At 35.1% G+C, this 23,383-nt stretch overlaps 1 protein-coding gene across 1 annotated transcript; it reads right to left on the bottom strand.

Moving 5' to 3' along the window:
• Window positions 1-12,470: 12,470 nt before the first annotated feature.
• Window positions 12,471-14,238, bottom strand: LOC149248740 (uncharacterized). The gene has a single exon (XM_089456106.1). It carries the CDS (start codon window positions 14,160-14,162, stop codon window positions 13,437-13,439), a length of 726 nt encoding a protein of 241 aa, XP_089312232.1. The 5' UTR covers window positions 14,163-14,238; the 3' UTR covers window positions 12,471-13,436.
• Window positions 14,239-23,383: the final 9,145 nt, after the last annotated feature.

Here is a 23,383-nt window from a genome sequence, read left to right as displayed (position 1 = left end):
AACCCGAGAAGATCGAGAGTGAAGCTTCAAGGCTTCACAGACGTAGATTGGGTAGGGATTCCATCTAATAGAAAGAGTACATCAGGGGGAATCTTCACTATTGGGTCAACGGTAGTTTCTTGGTACAACAGGAAGCAAAGATCAATTGCACTCAGTTCAGTAGAAGCAGAGTACATGGCTTCTAGTCAAGCATCTTGTGAAGTTATCTGGATGAGGAAGATCCTTGTTGGGTTATTTGGTCAGCAGATGGATCTTACTGTGATTTACTGTGACAATCAAATTTGTATCAAACTCTCTGAGAATCTAGTTTTTCATTATCAGTCCAAGCATATCGACATTCGATATCACCATCTACGTCATTTTGTGCAAAGGAGAATCATGTTGCTAGAGTACATTCCTACAGAGGAATAGGATGTAGATATTTTGACAAAGGCATTGTCAAGATACAAATTCGAGTTTCACAGAGGCAGGATCGGGGTAGCAGATAATCCCTTTCTTATTGAGAGGGAGTATTGAAAATGAAACAAGAAAATCCTAATTCAATTTTGTCCTTGAATTAAATTGGGAATAAAATTTTAACTTGTATTAGTTAACTAAGTTAATTTGACTTAGTTGGCTCAGTTAATTCGAGTTCAGGGTCTAACTAGAGTCATGTAGAGTGTCTCCTACGTTATAGGAGACCTGGTTGAGTTTATTTTGCGTTGTAATTAATTAATTAATGTAGTCTAACTGAGTTAAAGTCAGTTAAATTAGTTCCAATTGTTAAAGGAACTAGTGGAAGGTATCGTAGTGTGATGTTGCCTGCAATGGAGTGTGGTGTTGCTTGCAGTGGTCAACGAGTAAACTGAAGATTCAATCATAATTAACTCATGCATGTTAGATAAGAGAAAGACCCAACTGAGATTGGATTTTAGGGACATTGTACTATCAATTGTATGATCATCTGAATTGTAGAGGTGGTGCATGCAGTCAGAGGAAGGCCTATGAGGATTGCGCAATTCATATTGAGGAATTTCTCTAATTAATAGGGGGCTAATTCCCAAGGAAATAGGGACTTGGGAAGGCAGAAAATTGGTTAAGTATTGACCTGGGTTTGTCTAGGAAGCTGTGAGACAGATAGAGATAGTGCAGGGGTTGCTTGGGCTTGAGCAAAGCATTGTAATCTTCTCATATTTTCTTACTAATGCAATATACAGATAAAAAAGGTTTTTAGCTGTGGATTTCCCCAGGAAATCATTTTGTAATGTGTTGATTGAATTATTTCTCTTGTATGCTTCATGATTTCACGATCATTTAATTGTTTCCGTTGATGAGTAGAGTAGATTCAAGTCTATTATTTTAGCATATTACAATTAGCACTTTGAATCTACAAGGAATTTTTACAACTATGCCAACTCTTGGGAAGGCCCAAGAGGGATAGAGCTACCAGATTTTATTATGGGACAGTAATACCACGCCGCCAAGTTCATCATGACACTGTATAAACCTGCCCAGGTACTACAGAATTGTTTCATTCTTTTGCATTTAAAACTCGAATGTTGTCCTTGAGTGCCAGCTTCCTGTGGTCACTTTTGTTTTCAAACAAATTTGTCAGTGTTTTCCACATCGTGAACGGAGTCTCTTTCCTGTGGAGAGTTGAGAAAATATGATCCTGAACTACATATGATATGATCCTCCTCGCTTTAGCCACACCCTTATTCCATTGTGAAAGATCCTGGGCATCAAGTGCTGGTGGTTTTTCTACATCTGTTTTGATGTATTCTAGCAGCCCATTAGAATCTAATACTGCCTCCATTCAGACCTTCCATGCCACAAAATTTGTGGTTTGTTCCAAAGCATACTCAAGCCCGAGTCAATTGAAAGTCATATTCTCAGTCTTGGAGAAAACCTGTAATACTGATCCTCAAATTTGAATCTCCTACAATGACAACTTCGAATCTCTTCTACATTGTGAACCTGGCTCTCATACCATGTAGAAATTAATACAATTATAGCTTTGGTACCATGCAAAAATTAATGTTTAGATTCGAAACTGCTCATGAAATTTACTAAATCAGAGGAATAGAAGCTACTCTACTGATATGCAGAAGAAAATTCACGATCGAGAGCGAAAATCATTAGACATGCAAAAGCAAACATCACACATGCACAAAGATTTATCTAGGGGAAAACAATTGCTCAAAACCCCTTCCTATCTATATTGCATTATTCGAGAATGGAGAAGAAATACATATGCTTGCTCAAGCCCGAGCACACCCTGGAAGTATATAGTCAATCCCTCTGCCCGATTGATCGACCTTGGCCAATACTTAGCCAAAATTTCGATCCTCCAAGCCCCTATTTCCTTGCATTGTTTGATGAGGAATTAACCCCTATTAATTAGTTAAATTGCTCACTGAGAATTGCACAATACCTTTAGGCCCTTCTTTGACTACATGCACCACCTATACAACTTGAACTAGTTTACAACTGATAGTACACTTCCCTTGAACTCCAATATTAACTAGGTAACTCGAATTCTCTACATGCATGAGTTAATTTAACTTGATGATCCAGTTAACTCAGTGTGAAAAAAGTTACACACTCTTGACTAAACCTCCACTAGTTCTACTGACAATGAAAACTAGTTACACTGGAAATAACTCAAATTAACTGAATAGATTGCTACAACTTAGCAATCAATCATGTAGAATTGAACTCAAGTGCCTCCAACTTGAATTTACTCAGTTAGACTCCTATTTTTTAGGAATCAACTCAAGTAAACTGAACCTCAACTCATTAACTCGAATTGAGTGTTCTTAATTGAGTGACAAGTGCTATGTCACCTCAGTCAACTCCTTCAAGTTGTTTGTTGATGTGAAATTTTGAATTTTCTCACTTTTAATTAAGGCAAAAAATAAAAATTGAGACTTTCTTGTTGCATTTTCAACACATTGTTGACTGTGCCACGTGGGTTTTTAAAGGGAATAGGATTAAATGACTAACGGAAAATGCTTTGCTAGTTATTAATATTGTTATGAGCATTAATTTCATTATAATTAATGTATTTATATAAGTTAAAAATGACTATTAAAATATTTATTTCATAACACATTTCATATTATCAACATTAAAAAAATCATAAAAAAATGTTTACTTATAATTTTTTATTTTATTTTAAGCAAACGTATTTACATTATATTAACAAGAAAAAATATACATAGTTTACATCCATGAGAGCAGTCTCCTCCTCTGTATGGGGAAATCAAAGATGAGCTAGAAGGCTCTACTTTCGGAAGGGGAAACTAGAGCTTAGGATTCTTACAAATAAACTAACAATTTTCAAAATAATGTGCAAAAATCCTAGCATCTTTGTAGCTTTCAATTGTTGACTAAAACTAAGGAGGTGCCAAAAAAATATCATTGAGCCTCAAGGCCCTATGTTGCGGATTCGCCAACCAAGCCCAAAAAACTGATATTGGAATATTACCACTAAGCCAAACCAAACCAAGAGTACAGACCTTAGAGTTGTTTTGAAGTTGAGGGGTTAGAATTTGTCGCATTGGAACTGCATGGTCTCCATGTTGGAGCCACACTGAACCTAAGCGTTGCCATGGGTCTACACGTTTCTAGAGTCCATCGGGAGTTCCTCTAGGATGAAGTAGCCATAGGGATTGGGACGAAGAGGGTAGGGGGGAGGAGCGTCCACTGCTAGAGGGACGAGAGCATGGGTGGGTGGGGGAGGTGCACCAAGAGTACAAATCTTAGAGTTGTTTTGAAGTTGAGGGGTTAGAATTTGTCACATTGGAACTGCATGGTCGCCATGTTGGAGCCACACTGAACCTAAGCGTTTCCATGGGTCTACACGTTTCTAGAGTCCATTGGGAGTTCCTCTAGGATGAAGTAGCCATAGGGACTGGGACGAAGAGGGTAGGGGGGAGGAGCGTCCACTGCTAGATGGACGAGAGCATGGGTGGGTGGGGGAGGTGCACCAAGAGTACAGATCTTAGAGTTGTTTTGAAGTTGAGGGGTTAGAATTTGTCGCATTGGAACTGCATGGTCGCCATGTTGGAGCCACACTGAACCTAAGCGTTGCCATGGGTCTACACGTTTCTAGAGTCCATCGGGAGTTCCTCTAGGATGAAGTAGCCATAGGGACTGGGACGAAGAGGGTAGGGGGGAGGAGCGTCCACTGCTAGAGGGACGAGAGCATGGGTGGGTGGGGGAGGTGCCACAATGGTGTTAGTGATAAGCGGAGAAGAGGAGTTGACTGGAGGGGAGTACGAGGGAGAGGGAACAGGTGAAGAGGGGGACGAGATATTTGGAGGAAATGCAACGCGGAGGTCTTTGGATTAGCACTTGAGGGAGGAGAAAGAGTGAACTTGTTGGGTGGAGAGCTCAACAATCCAGCTAGAGGCTTTCAACTTTTCTTGAGCTCTTTCCTAGAGATGGTGAGCAAGAAGGTTCTGAAGGGACCAGAGAATCGGACAACCTCTACGGGTCTCAACCTCCTCCATGGCGACGACCTCCCTCCGTATGGATTCAGGGATACCATAATTGAACATGATAACAACAGTGGCGTTGTCTAAGGTGGTGTGGGGACGTCCACGACCCCTGCCTTTGCCAAGACGTCGACCTCTGCCCTTGTAATGATTCATCATTGGTAGGCAACTTGGTAGTGTTGCAAAGTCAGAGTCGGAGGAGATGGAGGGAACCAAGGAGAGAAAGACATGGGGAGAGAAATGCTTGGAGGAGAGAATAACCATTGTGTTTGTCTTTTTTATTGCAGGAGCGTGCAAGCGGGAGAGCCTAGTACCGGAACTGCAGGTGTCGACGGGTTGATTTGCAAGCCATGGATGCCACTTGTTGGAGTAGGCGTGCCATGTGGTGACCACCGCTGTTGGTCCTAGGGAGTCACACTAACCTCCCATTATCACCCAGATTTATGGGTTTACATTATTATTAATCTTAAAAAGAATTAATATATGAGTTAAAAATACACACACACACACACACACACACACATATATATATACAAAAACAAGTAATAATATTTTTAACTATGGAGATTCACCCCATGTTACCATGGAGATTGTTAATGCTTTGTTACAATACTATGGTCTATTAATACCACATGCCCAAAAACCATAGCTCATTTGATATGACACTTATTTATAAGACAAACTTTTTAATTAATCAATTTAATTATAAGAGTGAAAAAAGCATAACTACTTTTGAAATAAATCTTAACCTTTCATAGGTGGTTAACACTTTTCCGAAATAAATATACCTATATATATAATTAATATCAAATGTGAATAATGGTTAATTATAATTATAATTTTAAATTATTAAATTTTTATAATTATATTTAATTTTTTTAATGTTAATTTTTTTATATATTTTAAAATACAATATAATTATTATAATATATCTATCTCTATATATATAATCCCAAAAGAAACATTTAACTTGAGTATATAATTGTTAATTTATTTTATTCAAATATTTATTTATATTATATATAATCCAGCAATGATCATTAAATTCACTCATTTCTTTCTTGGGATTTAATTTTGAACGAAAAAAAAAATCCCCTTTTTAATCGATTTCGTGTCAAATTTAATTGTAAATAATTGAAATTATAATTTTAAATGATTACAGTTTAACTAATTAAAAATTTATAAGAAAACACAAATTTTCTTGAGATTTAAAATACAATTTACACATTTAGAAAACTATCATTTTAAATTCCCACACATGTAATTATCACCCAAATTATAATGTAGCAAAATTACGGCATGTGCGACAAATACGTTTTCGATTTGCAATAATCTCATGAACGCATAAATGCTTTTGAAGTCAACATTTATTCCATATTTAAACACTTTTTGAACTCCCTCCCGTACAATGTATTTAACTCAAATTGAACACCATGGACGGACTCTGCACACACGTCATCATGGTCCTCATCGTCTGTCATCCTTAACCCATATTTTTAATCAGAAGTTTATTTTTTCCTAATTAAAAGAACAAATAAATTAAATTTATTTTAGATAATTAATATTTAAAAAATTATAATTATAAATTGTTTATGTATAATAATTTTATTATATAAATTTAATGTGTTATTTGTGTAAAGATAAACTTAAATGATTATATAGGAGTTGTTTTTAGTGTGATTTTTTGGAAGTTTTTTTGGTGGATTTCTGATGGATTTTTCCGTTTAATTTCTCTAAAATTTAGTCAAAATTCATTGAAATCACAAAATTGATGGGTACATCCCGCACAATAGAAGTGCTCTAGGGGTTTTTCATGTTGCTGAATGCATATATACACTCAAAAAACTAGTTTAAATAATACAAATCAAGGTTTCACCTCAAATTTTTCCACCAGATTCCGGCACCATAAATTCCAAAAAGTTGCACTATAAACAATATATATATATATATAAAAGAAAGATGATTATGAATTATTAAATTTATATGGTTTATTCATTTTAAGAAAGTATGAAATTAATCAGAATTCTTTAAAATTTTATTAGATAGAATATGAGTATAAGAGGGACAATTTAGAAAAAATATTTTTTATTTTCAAAGCTTTTAATATCACACAAGCAATAATTTTTTTCATCCCAAAGCGTTTTGGGAATCGACCAATACCTAATTTCACAATGAAGTTTGTGAGAATTAGTTTTTTTCTTACCAATATTCATTTTCTTCTTAACACTAGTTCGTCTATAGACATATATATATATATATATATATATATATATATATATATATACGAACTTTGGGCGCAAGAAGATTTGTTGATTTTCGTGTTTTGTTAATAATGGGCAGGTAGATTTTATGGGGAGTGAATATGCTACGCATATTTTTCGCCTGAATGCTAAATCGAGGGCTCAAACAAAGCGATGCCATTTTAAATTAATTTAATTAATTAATTTTAAAAACTGTAGAGGAGACACGTCGTAGAGTTGACTTTCGAAATGTTGGCAACACTGTTAAAGTTAATTAAACTTTTGGAGTAAATGACTTTTGAAGTGTATGAAGTAATTAACCTAATAAATAGATAGTTTTAAAAAATGTATTTTGTACCACTACTCCATCTTTCTCGATTGAGATAACTACTTTTTCTACCACTCCTTATTGTATTTAGAATGTGAGGTAGCTTTATATTACAATTTTTATTTGTTCAAGATTCATTTTTGTATTTTAAAATTTGTTATAATTTTTGTAGCACTCCTCCGTCTTTCTAGAATAGAGGGTTGTCTATGCAGAAACATAATTAGTTAAGTTTGCAGAAACATAATTAGTTAAGTTTTTGTTCATTCAAGATTTAGTTGGCTCAGTTAATTCAAGTTGCGGGTCTAACTAGAGTCATGTAGAGTGTCTCCTACATTATAGGAGCCCTGGTTGAGTTTATTTTGAGTTGTAATTAATTAATTCAGTCTAACTGAGTTAAAGTCAGTTAAACTAGTTCCAAGTATTGGAGGAACTAGTGGGAGGTATAGTAGTGTGATGTTTCCTGCAGTGGAGTGTGGTGTTGCTTGCAGTGGTCAATGAGTAAACTGAAGATTCACCCATAATTAACCCATGCATGTCAGATCAAAGAAAGACCCAATTGAGATTGGAGTTCAGGGACATTGTATTATCAGTTGTATGATCATCTGAATTGTAGAGGTGGTGCATACAGTCAAAGGAAGGCCTATGAGGATTGCACAATTCATATTGAGGAATTTCCCTAACTAATAGGGAGCTAATTCCAAAGGAAATAGCGCAAGGAAATATGGACTTGGGTAGGCAGAAAATTGGTTAAGTATTGACTTGTGTTTGTCTAGGAAGTTGTGAGACAGATAGAGATAGTGCAAAGGTTGCTCGGGTTTCAGCAAAGCATTGTAATCTTCTCATATTTTCTGACTAATAAAATATACATATAGCAGAGGTTTTTAGCTGTGAATTTACCCAGGAAATCATTGTGTAATGTGTTGATTGAATTATTTCTCTTGTATGCTTCATGATTTCACGATCATTTAATTGTTTCCAATGATGAGTAGAGTAGATTCAAGTCTATTATTTTAGCATATTACAATTAGCGGTTTGAATCTACAAGGAATTTCTATAACTATGTCAGCTCTTGGGAAGGCCCAAGAGGGATAGAGCTGCCAGATTTTCTTCTAGGATAGTAATACTAACCCCACCAAGCTCATCATGACACTGTATAAACCTGCCCAAGTAATGCAGAATTGTTTCATTCTTTTGCATTTTAAAACTTTGAAGCTTGTCCTTGAGTGCCAGCTTACTGTCGTCAATTTTCTTTTCAAACAAATTCGTCAGTGTTTGAGAAAATATGACCCCGAACTCCATATGATATGATCCTCCTCGCTTTAGCCACATACTTCTTCATTGAGCAAGATCTTGGGCATCAGATGCTAATGGTTTTTCTACATCTGCCTTGATGTATTCTAGTAGCCCATTATCATCTAATACTTCCTCCATTAGGATCTTCCATGCCACAAAATTTGTGGTTCGTTCCAAAGCATACTTAAGCCTGAGTCCATTGAAAGCCATCTTCTTAGTCCTAGAGAAACCCTGTAACATTGATCCTCAAATTCGAACCTCGTGCAATGACAACTTTGAAATATCTTCTATATTATGAACCTGACTCTGATACCATGTAGAAATTAATACAAATCTAGCTCTGGCACTATGTAGAAATTAATGTGTAGATTCGAAACTAGTCATGAAATTTACTAAATCAGAGGACTAGAAGCTACTCTACTGATCTGTGGAAGCAAATTCATGATTGAGAACAAAAATAGTTAGACATGCAAAAGGAAACATCACACATGCACAAATATTTATCTAGGGGAAAGCAATTGCTCAAAACCCCTTCCTATCTATATTGCATTATTATGATAATAGAGAAGAAATACATATGTTTTCTCAAGCCTGAGCACACCCTACAAGTCTATAGTCTATCCCTCTGCCTAATTGATCGGCCTTAGCCAATACTTATCCAAAAGTTCGATCCTTCAAGCCCCTATTTCCTTGTGTTGTTTAATGAGGAATTAACCCCTATTACTTAGGTAAATTACTCATTGAGAATTGCGCAATTCCTTTAGGCCCTTCTTTGACTGCATGCACCACTTGTATAACTTGAACTAGTTTACAATTGATAATACACTTCCCTTGAACTCCAATCTTAACTGGGTAACTCGAATTCTCTGCATGCATGAGTTAATTTCAGACGATTGACCAGTTAACTGGATGATTACTCAGTGTGAAAAAAGTTACACACCCTTGATTGAACCTACACTATTTCTACTGACAATGAGAACTAGTTACACTGACAATAACTCAAATTAACTGAAATAGATTGCTACAATTTAGCAATCAATCATGTAGAACCGAACTCAAGTGTCTCCAACTTTAATTTACTCAGTCAGACTCCTATTTTTTAGGAACCAACTCAAGTAAACTGAACTTCAACTCATTAACTCAAATTGAGTATTCTTAACTGAGTGACAAGTTTTATGGCACCTCAGTTAACTCCTGAAAGTTGTCTGTTGATGTGAAATTTTGAATTTTCTCACTTTTAATTAAGGAAAAAAATCAAAAGTGTGACTTTCTTGCTGCATTTTCAACACATTGTTGACTGTGCCATGTGGGGTTTTAGAGGGAAGAGGATTAAATGACTAATGGAAAATGATTTGTTGGTTATTGATATTGTTATGAGCATTAATTTCATTATAATTAATGTATTTATATAAGTTAAACGACTATTAAAATATTTATTTCATAACGAATTTCATATTATCAACATTGAAAAAATCATACAAAAATTGTTTAATTTTAATTTTTTTTTAAGCAAATGTATTTACATTATATTAACAATAAAAAATATACATAGTTTACATCCATGAGAGATGAGGAAATCAAAGATGAGCTAGAAGAGTCTGCCCCAGGAAGGGGAAACCAGAGCTTAGGAGTCTTACAAATAAACTAACAATTTTCAAAATAATGTGCAAAAATCCTAGCATCTCTATAGCTTTCAGTTCAGTTGACCAAAACTGAGGCGCCAAAAAAATATCATTGAGCCTTGATGCTCTGTGCCGTGGATTCAAAAAACCAAGCCAAAAAATTGATTTTGGAAGATTGCCACTAAGCCAAACTAGACCAAGAGTATCGACCTGAGAGTTGTTTTGAAGTTGAGGGGTTAGAATTTATCACATTGGAACTGCATGGTCGCCATGCTGGAGGCACATTGAACCTAAGTGTTGCCATGGGCGTGCATGTTTCTAGAGTCCATCGGGAGTTCCTGTAGGATGAAGTCACCATAAGGACTGGGACGGGGAGGACAGGGGCGTCCACTGCTAGAGGGACGAGAGCATGGGTGGGTGGGGGAGGTGCCACATGGGTGTTAGTGATAGGCAGAGAAGAGGAGTTGACTGGAGGAGAGTACGAGGGAGAGGGAACGGGATATTTGGAGGACATTCAACGCGGAGGTCTTCGGCTAAGCACTTGAGGGAGGAGAAAGAGTGAACTTGTTGGGCGGAGAGCTCAACAATCCAACTAGAGGCTTTCAACTTCTCTTAAGCTCTTTCCTAGAGATGGCGACCTAGAAGGTTTGAAGGGCCCAGAGAATCATATGACCTCTGCGGGTGTCAACCTCCTCCATGGCAAGGACCTCTCCCCATATAGATTAAGGGATACCATAATTGAACATGATAACAAAAGTGACGTCGTCAAAGGTGGTGTGGGGACGTCCACGGCCCCTGCCTTTTCCAGGATGTCGACCTCTGCCCCTGTTATGATTCATCATTAGGAGGCAACTTAGCAGTGTTGCAAAGTCAAAGTCGGAGGAGATGGAGGGAACCTAGGAGAGAAAGACATGGGGAGAGAAATGCTTGGAGGAGAGAATAACCAATGTGTTTGTCTTTTTTATTGCAGGAGCGAGCAAGCGGGAGAGCCTTGTACGGGAACTACAAGTGCTGACGGGTTGATTTGCAAGCCATGAATGCCACTTGTTGGAGTAGTTGTGCAATGTGGTGACCACCGCTACTGGTTCTAGGGAGTCACGCTAGACCTCCCATTATCACCCAGATCCTATGGAGATTCACCCCACGTTACCATGGAGATTGTTAACCCTTTGTTGCAATACTATGGTCCACTAATACCACATGCTCAAAAACCATAGCTCATTTGACATGACATTTATTCATAGGACAAATTTTTTTAATTAATCAATTTAATTATAAGAGTAGAAAATGCATAATTAATTTTGAAATAAATCTTAACCTTTCATATGTGATTAAAAGTTAAAATTCTACAAACTCTTTTCCAAAATAAACATGCCTATATATAGAGTTAATGTCAAATATAAATAACTGTTAATTATAATTTTACATTATTAAATTTTTATAATAATGTTTTGTTTTTTTTTAATGTTAATTTATCTTATATTTTAAAATAAAGATAATTGTAATGTTATAAAAAAAATTATATATTTGAATTTTTAATAATGTTTTGTTTTTTTTAATGTTAAATTTATCTTATATTTTAAAATAAAGATAATTGTAATGTTATAAAAAAATTATATATTTGAATTATGGTGAAAAGGCCATTTTTTTAATTCAAGTTGAGTATATAATTATTTATTTATTTTATTCTATTATTTATTTAATTAAAAAAAAATCAAATAATGACCATTAAATTCACTCATTTCTTGGGATTTAAATTTGAACTAATTAAGAAAATTAAAATAGTTTTTAATCAATTTCGTGTCAAATTTAATTATAAATAATTGAAATTATAATTTTAAGTTATTACAATCTAACTAATTAAAAAAATATAAGAAAACATTAAATTTTCTTGAGATTTAACATACAATTTACATATTAAAAACAATTATTTTAAATTCCCATACATGTAATTGATTACCTAGATTATAATGTTGTTGTTCATCATGTTGTCGTTCATGTTAAAAACAATTATTTTAAATTCCCATACATGTAATTGATTACCTAGATTATAATGTTGTTGTTCATAATGTTGTCGTTCATGTAGGTGGAGGATTTGTTTGGACGGTTAAAAAATTCAAAAAAACTTGTAGAGGCAGTGTTTGAATCATGTTCTTGATGGTGGAAATAAATTAAACACTATCCAAATCCTTAGAACACCTAAAATCTTAAATCCTTACCAATTTTTTTCAAAATATGACCAAAATTTCCCTAACTTTCAAGTAAAAAACAATCTATTAAACTACCCCAATTATAATATAATTTTGAAAGTTAAAAACAATCTATTAAACTACCCCCATTATAATATAACAAAATTACAGCATGTGCGAAAAAAAATTTCGAAGTCAAAGTCTGCCATTTGCACTCATGTCATTCACCCATAAATATTTTGGAAGTCAACATTTATTTCCATATTAAACACTTTGCATCCCAATGAACTCCCTCCCGTACAGTGTATTTTACCCAAATTGAACACCATGGACGGACTCTGCACATTTTACCCAAATTGAACACCATGGACGGACTCTGCACACACGTCATCATGGTCCTCATCCTCTGTCATACTTTACCCATACTCCACCATCCCACACGCAAATCCACTTCCATAATCACACACTGCTGCTCATAATTGCCATAGTCTAGTCGGAGTTGTCTATAATGCGACTTTTTGGAGATTCTGGTGACGGAATCCGGCGGAAGAAATTGAGGTTAAATCTTGATTTGTTGCAGTTAAAATGGTTTTTTAACTGTATATTTGGATTCAGCACCCTCGAAAACCCCTGGGACGCTTTCATTGTGCAGAAACTAGCTATCAAACTTGCGATTCCAATAAATTCCTGCCGGATTTCGACCGAAAAAACCCGCCGGAAAGGCTTTCAAAAAGTCGCGTTATAAGTCGCGTTATAGACTATTTCTAGTCTAAACTGCTCATAATTGCCATAGTCTAAACAGACTGTTGCCAGAAAAATTATCTAGAAAATTATAAAAATTGCTTTAGAATCAAAATTTTGAATGTTTAAAATTTTTTAATGGTGTTGAATCTAATTCCATTATCAAAATTTTGAATGTTTAAAATTTTTTAATGGTGTTGAATCTAATTCCATTATCAAAAATATAATTCAACCAGAACAAATTTAAAAAAAAAAAATCACACATTCCAGCCACAGTCGGAGCAATTCCTCCTCCGCCTCCGGATCCTTCTTCCTCATAATTACTTCTCTGATCAAAACTTAAAAACTTCATGAATTTCGAATGGTAGCGAGAGAATCGTTAATTAATTCCAGATATCCATTCCAGCAGAAGCGTTGATATGGCCCAATAAAATGTTAACCTTGTCGATTCCCATGGAATTGAAATGCGAACTAGACGCTGCGGTGCCCGCTGAATACACGGACTCTTCTGCCAAATTGTTGCAGAAGGCTGCTGTATTCAGTTAATTAAAGCGGGTGCCAAATAAGCCGTTTATGGCAGTCGGGAGCCCTGCGGATGAGGAATCGAGCGCGAGCAGGGTGGAGGGCATGTTGTCGCCGCCAATTCGGCCAAGCCGCTTTGGCTGTGGCTTCAACCGAAACGGGGCGGGGGCGGTCCGGCTGCTGCTTTCGACGGGAAAACCCGTCATCCGGTGAACCATTGTTTGGACATCATCGGGATCTGCCCTCATAATCGTGATCGGAGTCTTGTTTCCCCTTTGCGACCGCCTCTTGCCGATGAAATTATTCGTCGCCGGGATGGACCTCTGATTATTACAGGGGCTTGACAACGCATCCGCGGGCGGGGTTCGATTCCCTCTAGCCATGGAATCCGAAACTTCCAGACTTTCTTTTGCTTCTTCGGTGCCCTGGGAAGGGCTGCCTGGATCACAACTGGACACGGATGACGACGTTACCTCGCTGGTGGAAGGTCCTGCATTCTCCTCCTTGGAAGTCCTGATGATGAGTGCATCATCATCTGGTGTGGAGTTCAATACCCTCTCCAGCGCCCTCCTTATGATTTCCATGTCTCGCTGAGCGGCCTCGAAGATCCACGCAGTGTCAGTGTTTTGGATTTTGGCCATATCGGAGGGCTGGAAACGCCAGGCAGCCAACGCTTTTTCCCTCGATATGCTTCTGCTTCTCCACGGCACTGAGAGCTTCAGGTTCGATCTCGAGACCTCCTCCATCACTGATCTGCTTCTTTTCTGAGGTACATTGATTCACGAAAAAAACGAGAATAAATAAGAAACGAGGACGAGTCCCATTTGTATGAGGATGTAACCTTCAAGTGGGAACGGAATCACACTTGTCATGATTCTCGAAAGTCAAGTCATGCGGTGGAGGCTACTCTTGGATATAAGCAGATGTCTATTTCATTTATCTTAGCATTTTCTTTTTTGATTTTGATTTTTAATAAAATCTTTCGTTTAATTAGTGTATATAAAATATATTGTTTAGATTAAAATATTTTTAATTTTGAAACGCCCATTAACAATATTTTTAATTAGAAGTTTAAAAAAATTAATTTTTCCTTTTTAAAGGGGCAAATAAATTAAATTTATTTTAAATAATTAATCTTTTAAAAATAATATTATAAATGGTTTACATCTAATAATTTTATTATATAAATCTAGTAATTTTATTATATAAATTTAATGTGAAATAATATTATAAATGGTTTACATCTAATAATTTTAATAATTTTATTATATAAATCTAGTAATTTTATTATATAAATTTAATGTGTCATTTGTGTATAGATAAACTTAAATGATTATATATATATAAAAGAAGGATGACTAATAAATTATTTTTATTATTATTTTTAAATATATGATAAATGCTTTACATCTAATAATTTTAATAATTTTATTATATAAATCTAGTAATTTTATTATATAAATTTAATGTGTCATTTGTGTATAGATAAACTTAAATGATTATAACTTAAATGATTATATATATATAAGAAGGATGACTAATAAATTATTTTTATTATTATTTTTAAATATATGATGGTTTATTTGTTTTAAGAAAGTATGAAATTAATTAGAATTTTTTAAAATTTTATTAGATAGAATATGAGTATAAGAGGGATGATTTAGAGAAAATATTTTTCATTTTCAAAGCTTTTAATATCACACAAACAATAAACTCAATAAACTCTTTTATTCCAAAGAGTTTTGGGAATTGACCAATACCTAATTTTGGGAATTGACCAATACCTATATGAACTTTGGATGCAAGGAGGATGCAAGGAGGTTTGTTGACTTTTGATAAGTATTGACCAATACTTATATGAACTTTGGATGCAAGGAGGTTTGTTGACTTATGAACTTACTTTGGATGCAAGGAGGTTTGTTGACTTATGAACTTTGGATGGAAGGAGGTTTGTTGACTTAGGTTGGATGCAAGGAGGTTTGTTGACTTATGAACTTTGGATGCAAAGAGGTTTGTTGACTCTTATGACTTTGTTGACTTATGAACTTTGGATGCAAAGAGGTTTGTTGACTTTTGTATTTAGTTAATAATGGAGCCTGAATGAAGGAGGTTTGTTGACTTATGAACTTTGGATGCAAAGAGGTTTGTTGACTTTTGTATTTAGTTAATAATGGAGCCTGAATGCTAAATGGAAGGCTCAAATGGAGCGATGCCATTTTAAATTAATTTAAAAAACTGCAAAAGAGACACTTCGTAGAATTGATCACGTCGTAGAATTGACTTTCGAAGTGTTGGTGGCACTATTAAAGTTAGTTAAACTTATGGATTAAAAAATTGCAAAGGAGACTTTCGAAGTGTTGGTGGCACTATTAAAGTTAATTAAACTTATGGATTAAAAAAAATGCAGAGGAGACACCTCATAGAATTGACTTTCAAAGTGTTGGTGGCACTGTTAGTTAAACTTATGGAGTAAATTGAGATAGCTACTTTTTCTACTACTCCTTATAGTTTTTAGAATATGAGGTGACTCCTTATAGTTTTTAGAATATGAGGTGACTTCCTCTATCTTTCTAGAATGGAGGGTTGTCTACATTGAAGCGTAATTAGTTATGTTTGTGTTCGTTCAAGATTGAGCTTTGTATTTTAAAAATTTGTTATAATTTATGTGCCATTCCTCCGTAGAAAAACATAGTGACAGTTGTAACACAGAACACCTGCAAGAATTTTAATAAATAAATAAAATAATTAATAGTCGTGGATGTTAAAATAGGTGGCATCCTAGTGGACTCTAAATGGGTGGCATCTTGGTGGACTCTAAAACGTGGGATGATATTGCATGCTAAGATAAGTAGCATCATGGTGGATTTTAAATCGGGTGGGATGCATGCTGGTGGAATTTCATGTTTATGGATTTTTGGGCTCCTACTCTTTCTTCAACTTCAACTTTCTATTGTGGTTGCTAAGATTGCAACTTCCTTATTGTGGTTGCTAAGATTAGTGTTGCAGAAATTGGGACTTTCCTAATGTGGTTGCTAAGATTGGTGTTGCAGAAATTGGGTTTAGGTTAGGTTGCAGATGTTCGTTGCTAAGGTTGGCATTGCAGAAATTAGGTTTACATTACAGAGCTTAGGTTTACATTGCAGAGCTTAGGTGGTTGGTGGTTGTCTCTCCTGAGAATAATAAAAGAGCTTACCCACGTTTTCTATTGAAAATTTTCATTTCCATCTAAAGTTTTAATTGACATGCAAAGTTTTAATTAAGACCCCTGCCCTGGCGGGCAACAACAAATAAACGATAAACTAACAACAAATAAACGATAAACTATGACTGTGGCTGACAACAATAAATAAACCATAAATGACATTGCAGAAATTAGGTTTACATTGCAGAGCTTAGGTGGTTGGTGGTTGTCTCTCCTGAAAATAATAAAAGAGCTTACCCACGTTTTCTATTGAAAATTTTCATTTCCATCTAAAGTTTTAATTATAAAACATAAATGAGTGCATGCAACAGTAAATAAGGAATAAATGTAGATACTCTGTGTGCTTAGGATTTTATTTTAATTTCATTGACCGTTGATGCAGGGAATTGCCTATCTTAGATAAACTAAGCCATATGTAAATATTTTGATCAAATTTTGATCAAATCAAGCTAATTATAATTAGAAAGAATATTTAAGGTTAGGATAAACTAAGCCATATGTAAATATTTTGATCAAATCAAGCTAAATATTTAAGGTTAGGATCAACCAGGTTAATTAGAAACAATATTTAAGGTTAGGATCAACCAGGTTATTCTTTAGTTTGTAAAGATAAAATGAGTCATTGAAAGAATTTGTTACATTGAAAATAAAAGGTCGAAATTGTCTTAAGAAACGTTTTTATCTTCAATGTAAACTTTTCAATCTCGAGACTAGTTGTGATTGACATAATGCTAAATGTCAAATGTACATAGGCAAGACTTAGGATAATTTTAATGAAAGGGTTGGTCTTGTGCAAAGTCCATCTAATGGCAGGTAACTAGAGGAAAATGACTAACCCGTAACTAGAGGAAAATGACTAACCCGCCCGATATCATACTATAGGAGGAAGACAAAATGACTAACCCGATATCATACTATAGGAGGAAGACTGTATATAGCATTAGTCATTTGAATTTACATAAAGAGAGGAAAATGACTAACCCGATATCATACTATAGGAGGAAGACTGTATATAGCATTAGTCATTTGAATTTACATAAAGAGAGGAAAATGACTAACCCGATATCATACTATAGGAGGAAGACTATATGTAGCATTAGTCATTTGAATTTACATAAAGAAAAGCATACGTTGGTTTTGACTATGGAGGGGGAACTAGGGGTTAGCACAAGGTCGAGCCGGGTTACCAGTCCCTTAGTCCCATACACAATCAAACTATGACATAAGGTTCAGCAGTCCCTTAGTCCCATACACAATCAAACTATGACATAAGGTTCTTGTGGTAATAAGTATTGTTTGAAAGAAAATACAAAAATATTGTATTCACAATAATATTGCTACAATTTTAACCAGACATCACAACAATATTGCTACAATTTAACCAGACATAACTTTGTGTAAAATTACTGGAACAATATAGTTACCAAGACGCAGACTATTTAGAAAGATATGAAATTCATTTATAACATTCAATTGTTCGACTGAAATATTTCTTTTAAAAAAAAGAAAGTATAAACTTTAACATTCATGAGGATCCTACCCTCTGTCCAGCATCAAAGAATTAAAAGAAAACAGAAACAGAATGAAACAAGTGTAATCATGCACATAGGAACTTAACAATACCATGCTTATATGTATACGTAAACCCAGAAAGTAATAAAAACAAACTTTGCAACCAGATTAAATAATACATGGTCCATAGTTTTGACTTTGCACATGGTAACAAATTCCTTATTGTAAGGCATAGATAAGAACAATATAAACTCTGCAAATTAGTTTGAAAATGATTTCTACAACATTAGCCAAAGAGCGCACAAGAATAAACGAAATTCAGTAAATTCTAAGTTAAGATGATCAGGGTCGAATTAACCAAATTGTAACCTCAAGTTCTTTCCGTAGATCTTGGAAAAATAATAAATGTATATAATGTCATCAAGGCCTTGGAGCGTAAGCCATAGCCTGTGTAACTTAAAAAGTTCTCTTACAACAACACATTCAACACTTCGCGAATTTACTGCAAGTTTACATATAAGGTGTGTTCTCACCTTGATTGTTAGAAGTTAAGAAAACAACATAAATATAAATCTCACATCGTTCAACAATGTAGAGATAATGATAGGGAGTAATTTTGTATATTTACATATTAATTTTTTTTTGTGTGTGTGTTAGATGTTAAGCTAATTGAATATGAAAAAATAAATGTAAGAGGCCCATCAAACCTGGGTTTAAAGAAGAATAAAATGTCGATTTCTTTGAGTGTAATAGTTTATATTAAATTACACAAATTAACTGTTACACATGTACTAGTTTATTGCAATATTTATGACATCTAATACACACAAAAAGTTAAATTCCTTATTTTTAAAGTGATAACTCATTGTCATAAGCTCCTACGCTAATAGTTTATGAGCTTCCTTATGTGTTGAATGCAATGATGGGTGGCTATATTAATTATCAAGCTAATGATAGGGCACATGGTTAGCCCCCAAAACTTTGCTATAATTTAATGTGTATATATTGAGGTAAATATACAAGTAATGAGGTAAATGTAATAGGGTTAGTTTATTAAAAGTTTTATATATGTTTTTTTTTACTTAGAATCTTTTATATAATTTAATGGGTATATTTTGTGGTAAACCAAAGGCAATTTGGGGATTGCTGGGGATGGAGGTGTCATCAGGAATGCAGATGGCAGTATTGAGCACAGGTATGCCTAGGGCTTGGGTCATAGTACCAACATGCAAGTAGAGGCTATGGCCCTGTTGCAAGGCCTTATGCACTTACAAGATCTTGGCATTTAGAAAGTGATTATTCTTGGTGACTCCCAATTCTTGATTAGAATCCTCGTGGATAACACATCCCCTCGTGATTTCCAGCTAGCAAGAGTGGTTACTAGAATAAGAAATCTAGTAGGCTCCTTCCTTCAGGTGAACTTTTTTCACGTTCTTCGATAGAATAACAAGGAAGCAAATGCGGAAGCTAATAAAGTTGTCCTCCTCCCTGTTAGCACTTGGATAAGAGATGGGGTTGAAGATTGGGATCCAATCCCTTAATTTTGTTTCTCATGTTCCACTATCTTTTACTTTCGTAGTTTGTCTGTATCCACAAGCTTGGGAAAATTGTGGAAATCGACCCGTTTGACAGTATTAAGAAGATCCAGAACATTAGGACTATGGTAATAGTTTATTTATCTGTTGAGGACAACCGATCCTTGGGCTATCTAAATGTAATCTGTCAGCTGGTTTTGTCAATCTTTTAATACAAATTATAACTGTTTTCGTATCTATATATATATATATATATATATATATATATATATATATATATATATATATATATATATATATATATACCAGTAATGATGTAAATGTCATAGGGTTAGTTCATTAAAAAAATCTATATATGTTTTTTTACTTAGAATATATATTAAAATTATTGTTTAATCACTATTATTAATATTTATTTTTAATAATAATTAATTAATTGGTATTATTATTATTAATTATTAATTAATATATATTTATAAAATTAGTATAAGTGAACTTTATTTTAATTAAATTTTAACAGATATTAATTTTTTAATATAGAAAAATATAATAAATTAGTTAGTATATTTAAAATATTTTTTGAAAAATATTTATGATAAAGAAACTTATTATTAAAGTTTTAAGGATGGAAATTTATCTTAAATTTTAGAAATTTTGGCGAATCTTACTAGTCCTTTACGTGCAAACTATAAAATGTTTAGCGACATGTTTGTAAAAATATTCAAATTTATAATGATTTTATATAGTCTCTATAAAACTTTAGCAATTTTTAAGGTAAAATAATTTTATGATATAAAATTTGGGCGAATCATTTTTAGGAAAAAGACCTCCATATGCATATCGAGATGGGAGAAAGATCGGTATTGGTATAGTTACTTTTTTCAGAGGGAGTTTGGCTCCCCTCTCAGGGTCAAGGATGTGATGTTTATTCTGGGTCTAAAGAATAATTTAGTTTTCGTTGCCATGTTGGAAGAATGTGGCTATGATGTGATATTCAACAAAGGAAAGGCATTCCTAAGACATATTGCTATGTGACAAGTGAAGCAGATTAGGGTTTGGGTGAAGAACCTCTACAAGTTGAATGTCGGAGATTGCGCTGCTTTGAGCACAAAGGTGGAGAAGGTGCACAGCCAAGATGTCATTGAATTATGCCATAGAAGACTTGGTCATTTGCATCATGGAGCTTTGAAGATCATGCAACAAATCACCACAGGTCTCCCCAGTAGAGCACTAGAGCATCAAAATACATGCAAAGGGTGTACCTTGGGGAAGTAAACAAAAGCCACCTTTAACGATCGAGATAGCAGGGCGCATGCAATCCTTGAAAGGATAAACTATGATTTTCATGGACCTTTCTCGACAGCCTCCACTGCCAAACACAAGTATTATGTTATATTTTTAGATGATTTCTCACATAAGTGTTGGTTTTTCTTCAAGTAGAAGAAAGACTAGACATTCTCCAAGCTTGTTGAATTTAAAGCACATGTTAAGAAATAATCTAGTAGGAAAGTGAAGGCTCTCATGGGCGATAATAGTGGTGAATATGTGTTGAATGAGTTCAAAAATTTATGTGCAAAGGAAGACATTTGACCGGAGTTGACATCACCCCACAACCCACAATAGAATGGGGTGGCTGAGAGGAAAAACAAAAGTATTGTGGGAGCATCAAGGGAGATGTTTCATGAACAAGGCCTACCACTACACTTGTGCGCTGAAGCATGCAACACGTCGGTCTATTTGCAGAACATGAGTCCTCACCAGATTCTTGGGATGAGTATACCAGAAGAAGAGTTTTCAAGGAAGAAACTAGCTGCGTCACGCTTCAGGATCTTTGGATCATCGGTTTACTATCATGTTTGTAAGGAATCAAGGAAAAGGCTAGAGTCAAAAACAGAGTTGGACATATTTGTGGGGTACACAGAAATACCTCACAACTATCATGTGTACTTTCCATCTCTCAGGATGATAGTTGTTTGTAGATATGTGAAGTTTGATGAGGAGAAGGAAATGAGGTGTTCTCTTGAGAGGGAGATTCAGTTGCATTCATATGAGGAGCTTTTGGATACAAAATAAGAACCTCGGGATGTTATGGACCAGCCACAAGTAGAGGAGCAGAGAGTGGAGACACCCACTCAAGAAAAGATATCCAGAGAAGGAAGGAAGCAAACCAGGTAGGCTAACAAATTATTGCATGATGCTAGAGAGAATGTGGGAGCACCCACATGACAACATAGGAAGAGGAGGTCATTGGATTAGTACACTAACTACATGTCTCTGATGAGTAAGCTATTATAGACAGAACCATCCTCATTTGAGGAAATAGTGAAACAACTAGTATGGGTTGATGCCATGGTAGAGGAATATGATTCCATTGTCAGAAATAATGTTTGGGATGTGGTCCCAAGACCAGAGGAAAAATTAGTGGTGGGTTTGAGATGTATCTACAAGATGAATCAAGTAGCAAATGGAAGCATCGTTAAACACAAGGCCAAATTTGTGGCCCAGGGGTTCTCTTAGGTGAAGGGAATTGACTATGAGGAGACCTTTTGTCTAGTAGCAAGGTACTCTTCTAACAGATCAATTCTAGCACTTGTAGCGCATATGGGTTAGAAGATCCATCAGATGGATGTGAAGACAACATTCCTCAATGGAGTGATTGAGGAAGAGATGTACATTGAACAACTAGAAGGACTTGATACCTTCGACAGAGAGTCACATGTGTGCAGACTCAAGCGAGCATTGTATGGATTGAAACAAGCACCCCATGCTTCGTACACCGGGATTGACAATTATCTCACTGGGTTGGGGTTCACCAAAAGTGAAGTAGATGAAAACCTTTACCATATTGTTGTTGAAGGTAAATTGTTGATTATAATATTATATGTCTATGATTTCATTTTAACCGGTGATGAGAAGTTGATCAATTCTTGCAAAGAGGATTTTTGTAAGAGAAATCAAGATGAAGGACATGGGACTCATGCATTATTTCCTTGGGTTGGAAGTATGACAAGGAGATGGGGAATTGTTTGTATCTTTTGGCAAGTATTCCAATGATATACTAAAGAAGTTTCACATGGGGAGTAGAAAACCCATGGACACTCCTCTAGGAAGCAATTGGAGGAAGGAGGATGGACACTCCTCTAATCCTTTTACTAAGATTCCTCTATTTTCCTCTGCTCCCTAGTCCTCTAATGTTCCAAGTTGTGATTTTCATTGAGGTGGGGTTATAAAGGAGTAACTAGAAAGGTCTTTCATCCTTCCTGAATCAATCATGAGCTTGCCACACTCCAGTAGTAATTCCTTCTGTCTCTTTCTACCCCTCCTTTTGCCTGGATTCTTTGTTAATTTTCCGGTTATTAATCCTATTGAGGAGGTTCCTTTGTTTTCCTGGTTGTCATGTCCTCTTTTGACTCCTGCAGCTGTTTGATGTGTCTTGTTAAGGAATATCTGTTGGAATTTATCCACGTCCTCCTGAGGGATGGAGTTTATTCCTAGGTTTCCGCCCTGTTCTAGAAACTTTTCTAGCTCTAGGTTCTCCCTTTCCAAGATCTCCTGCAAATCTTGATCCTCCGTACCACTTTCACTTTGAGTCATTTCCTGGTCTTTTTCTACAACCATGGTATTCAAAGAGTCCATCGTGTGTTCATTCTGTTCCTAAATGTACTCCACATTGGTCTCTTTTTCTTTCCCCCTTGCTGTCTGATTCTCTGCACTCTCT

Source organism: Pinus tabuliformis, chromosome 7 (genome assembly GCF_031772625.1).
Source record: "Pinus tabuliformis cultivar Carrire ecotype Pingquan chromosome 7, CPIR1, whole genome shotgun sequence".
Taxonomy (NCBI): domain Eukaryota; kingdom Viridiplantae; phylum Streptophyta; class Pinopsida; order Pinales; family Pinaceae; genus Pinus; species Pinus tabuliformis.
Note: the sequence above shows the minus strand (reverse complement) of the source record. Positions and strands in the feature narration are given on the sequence as shown.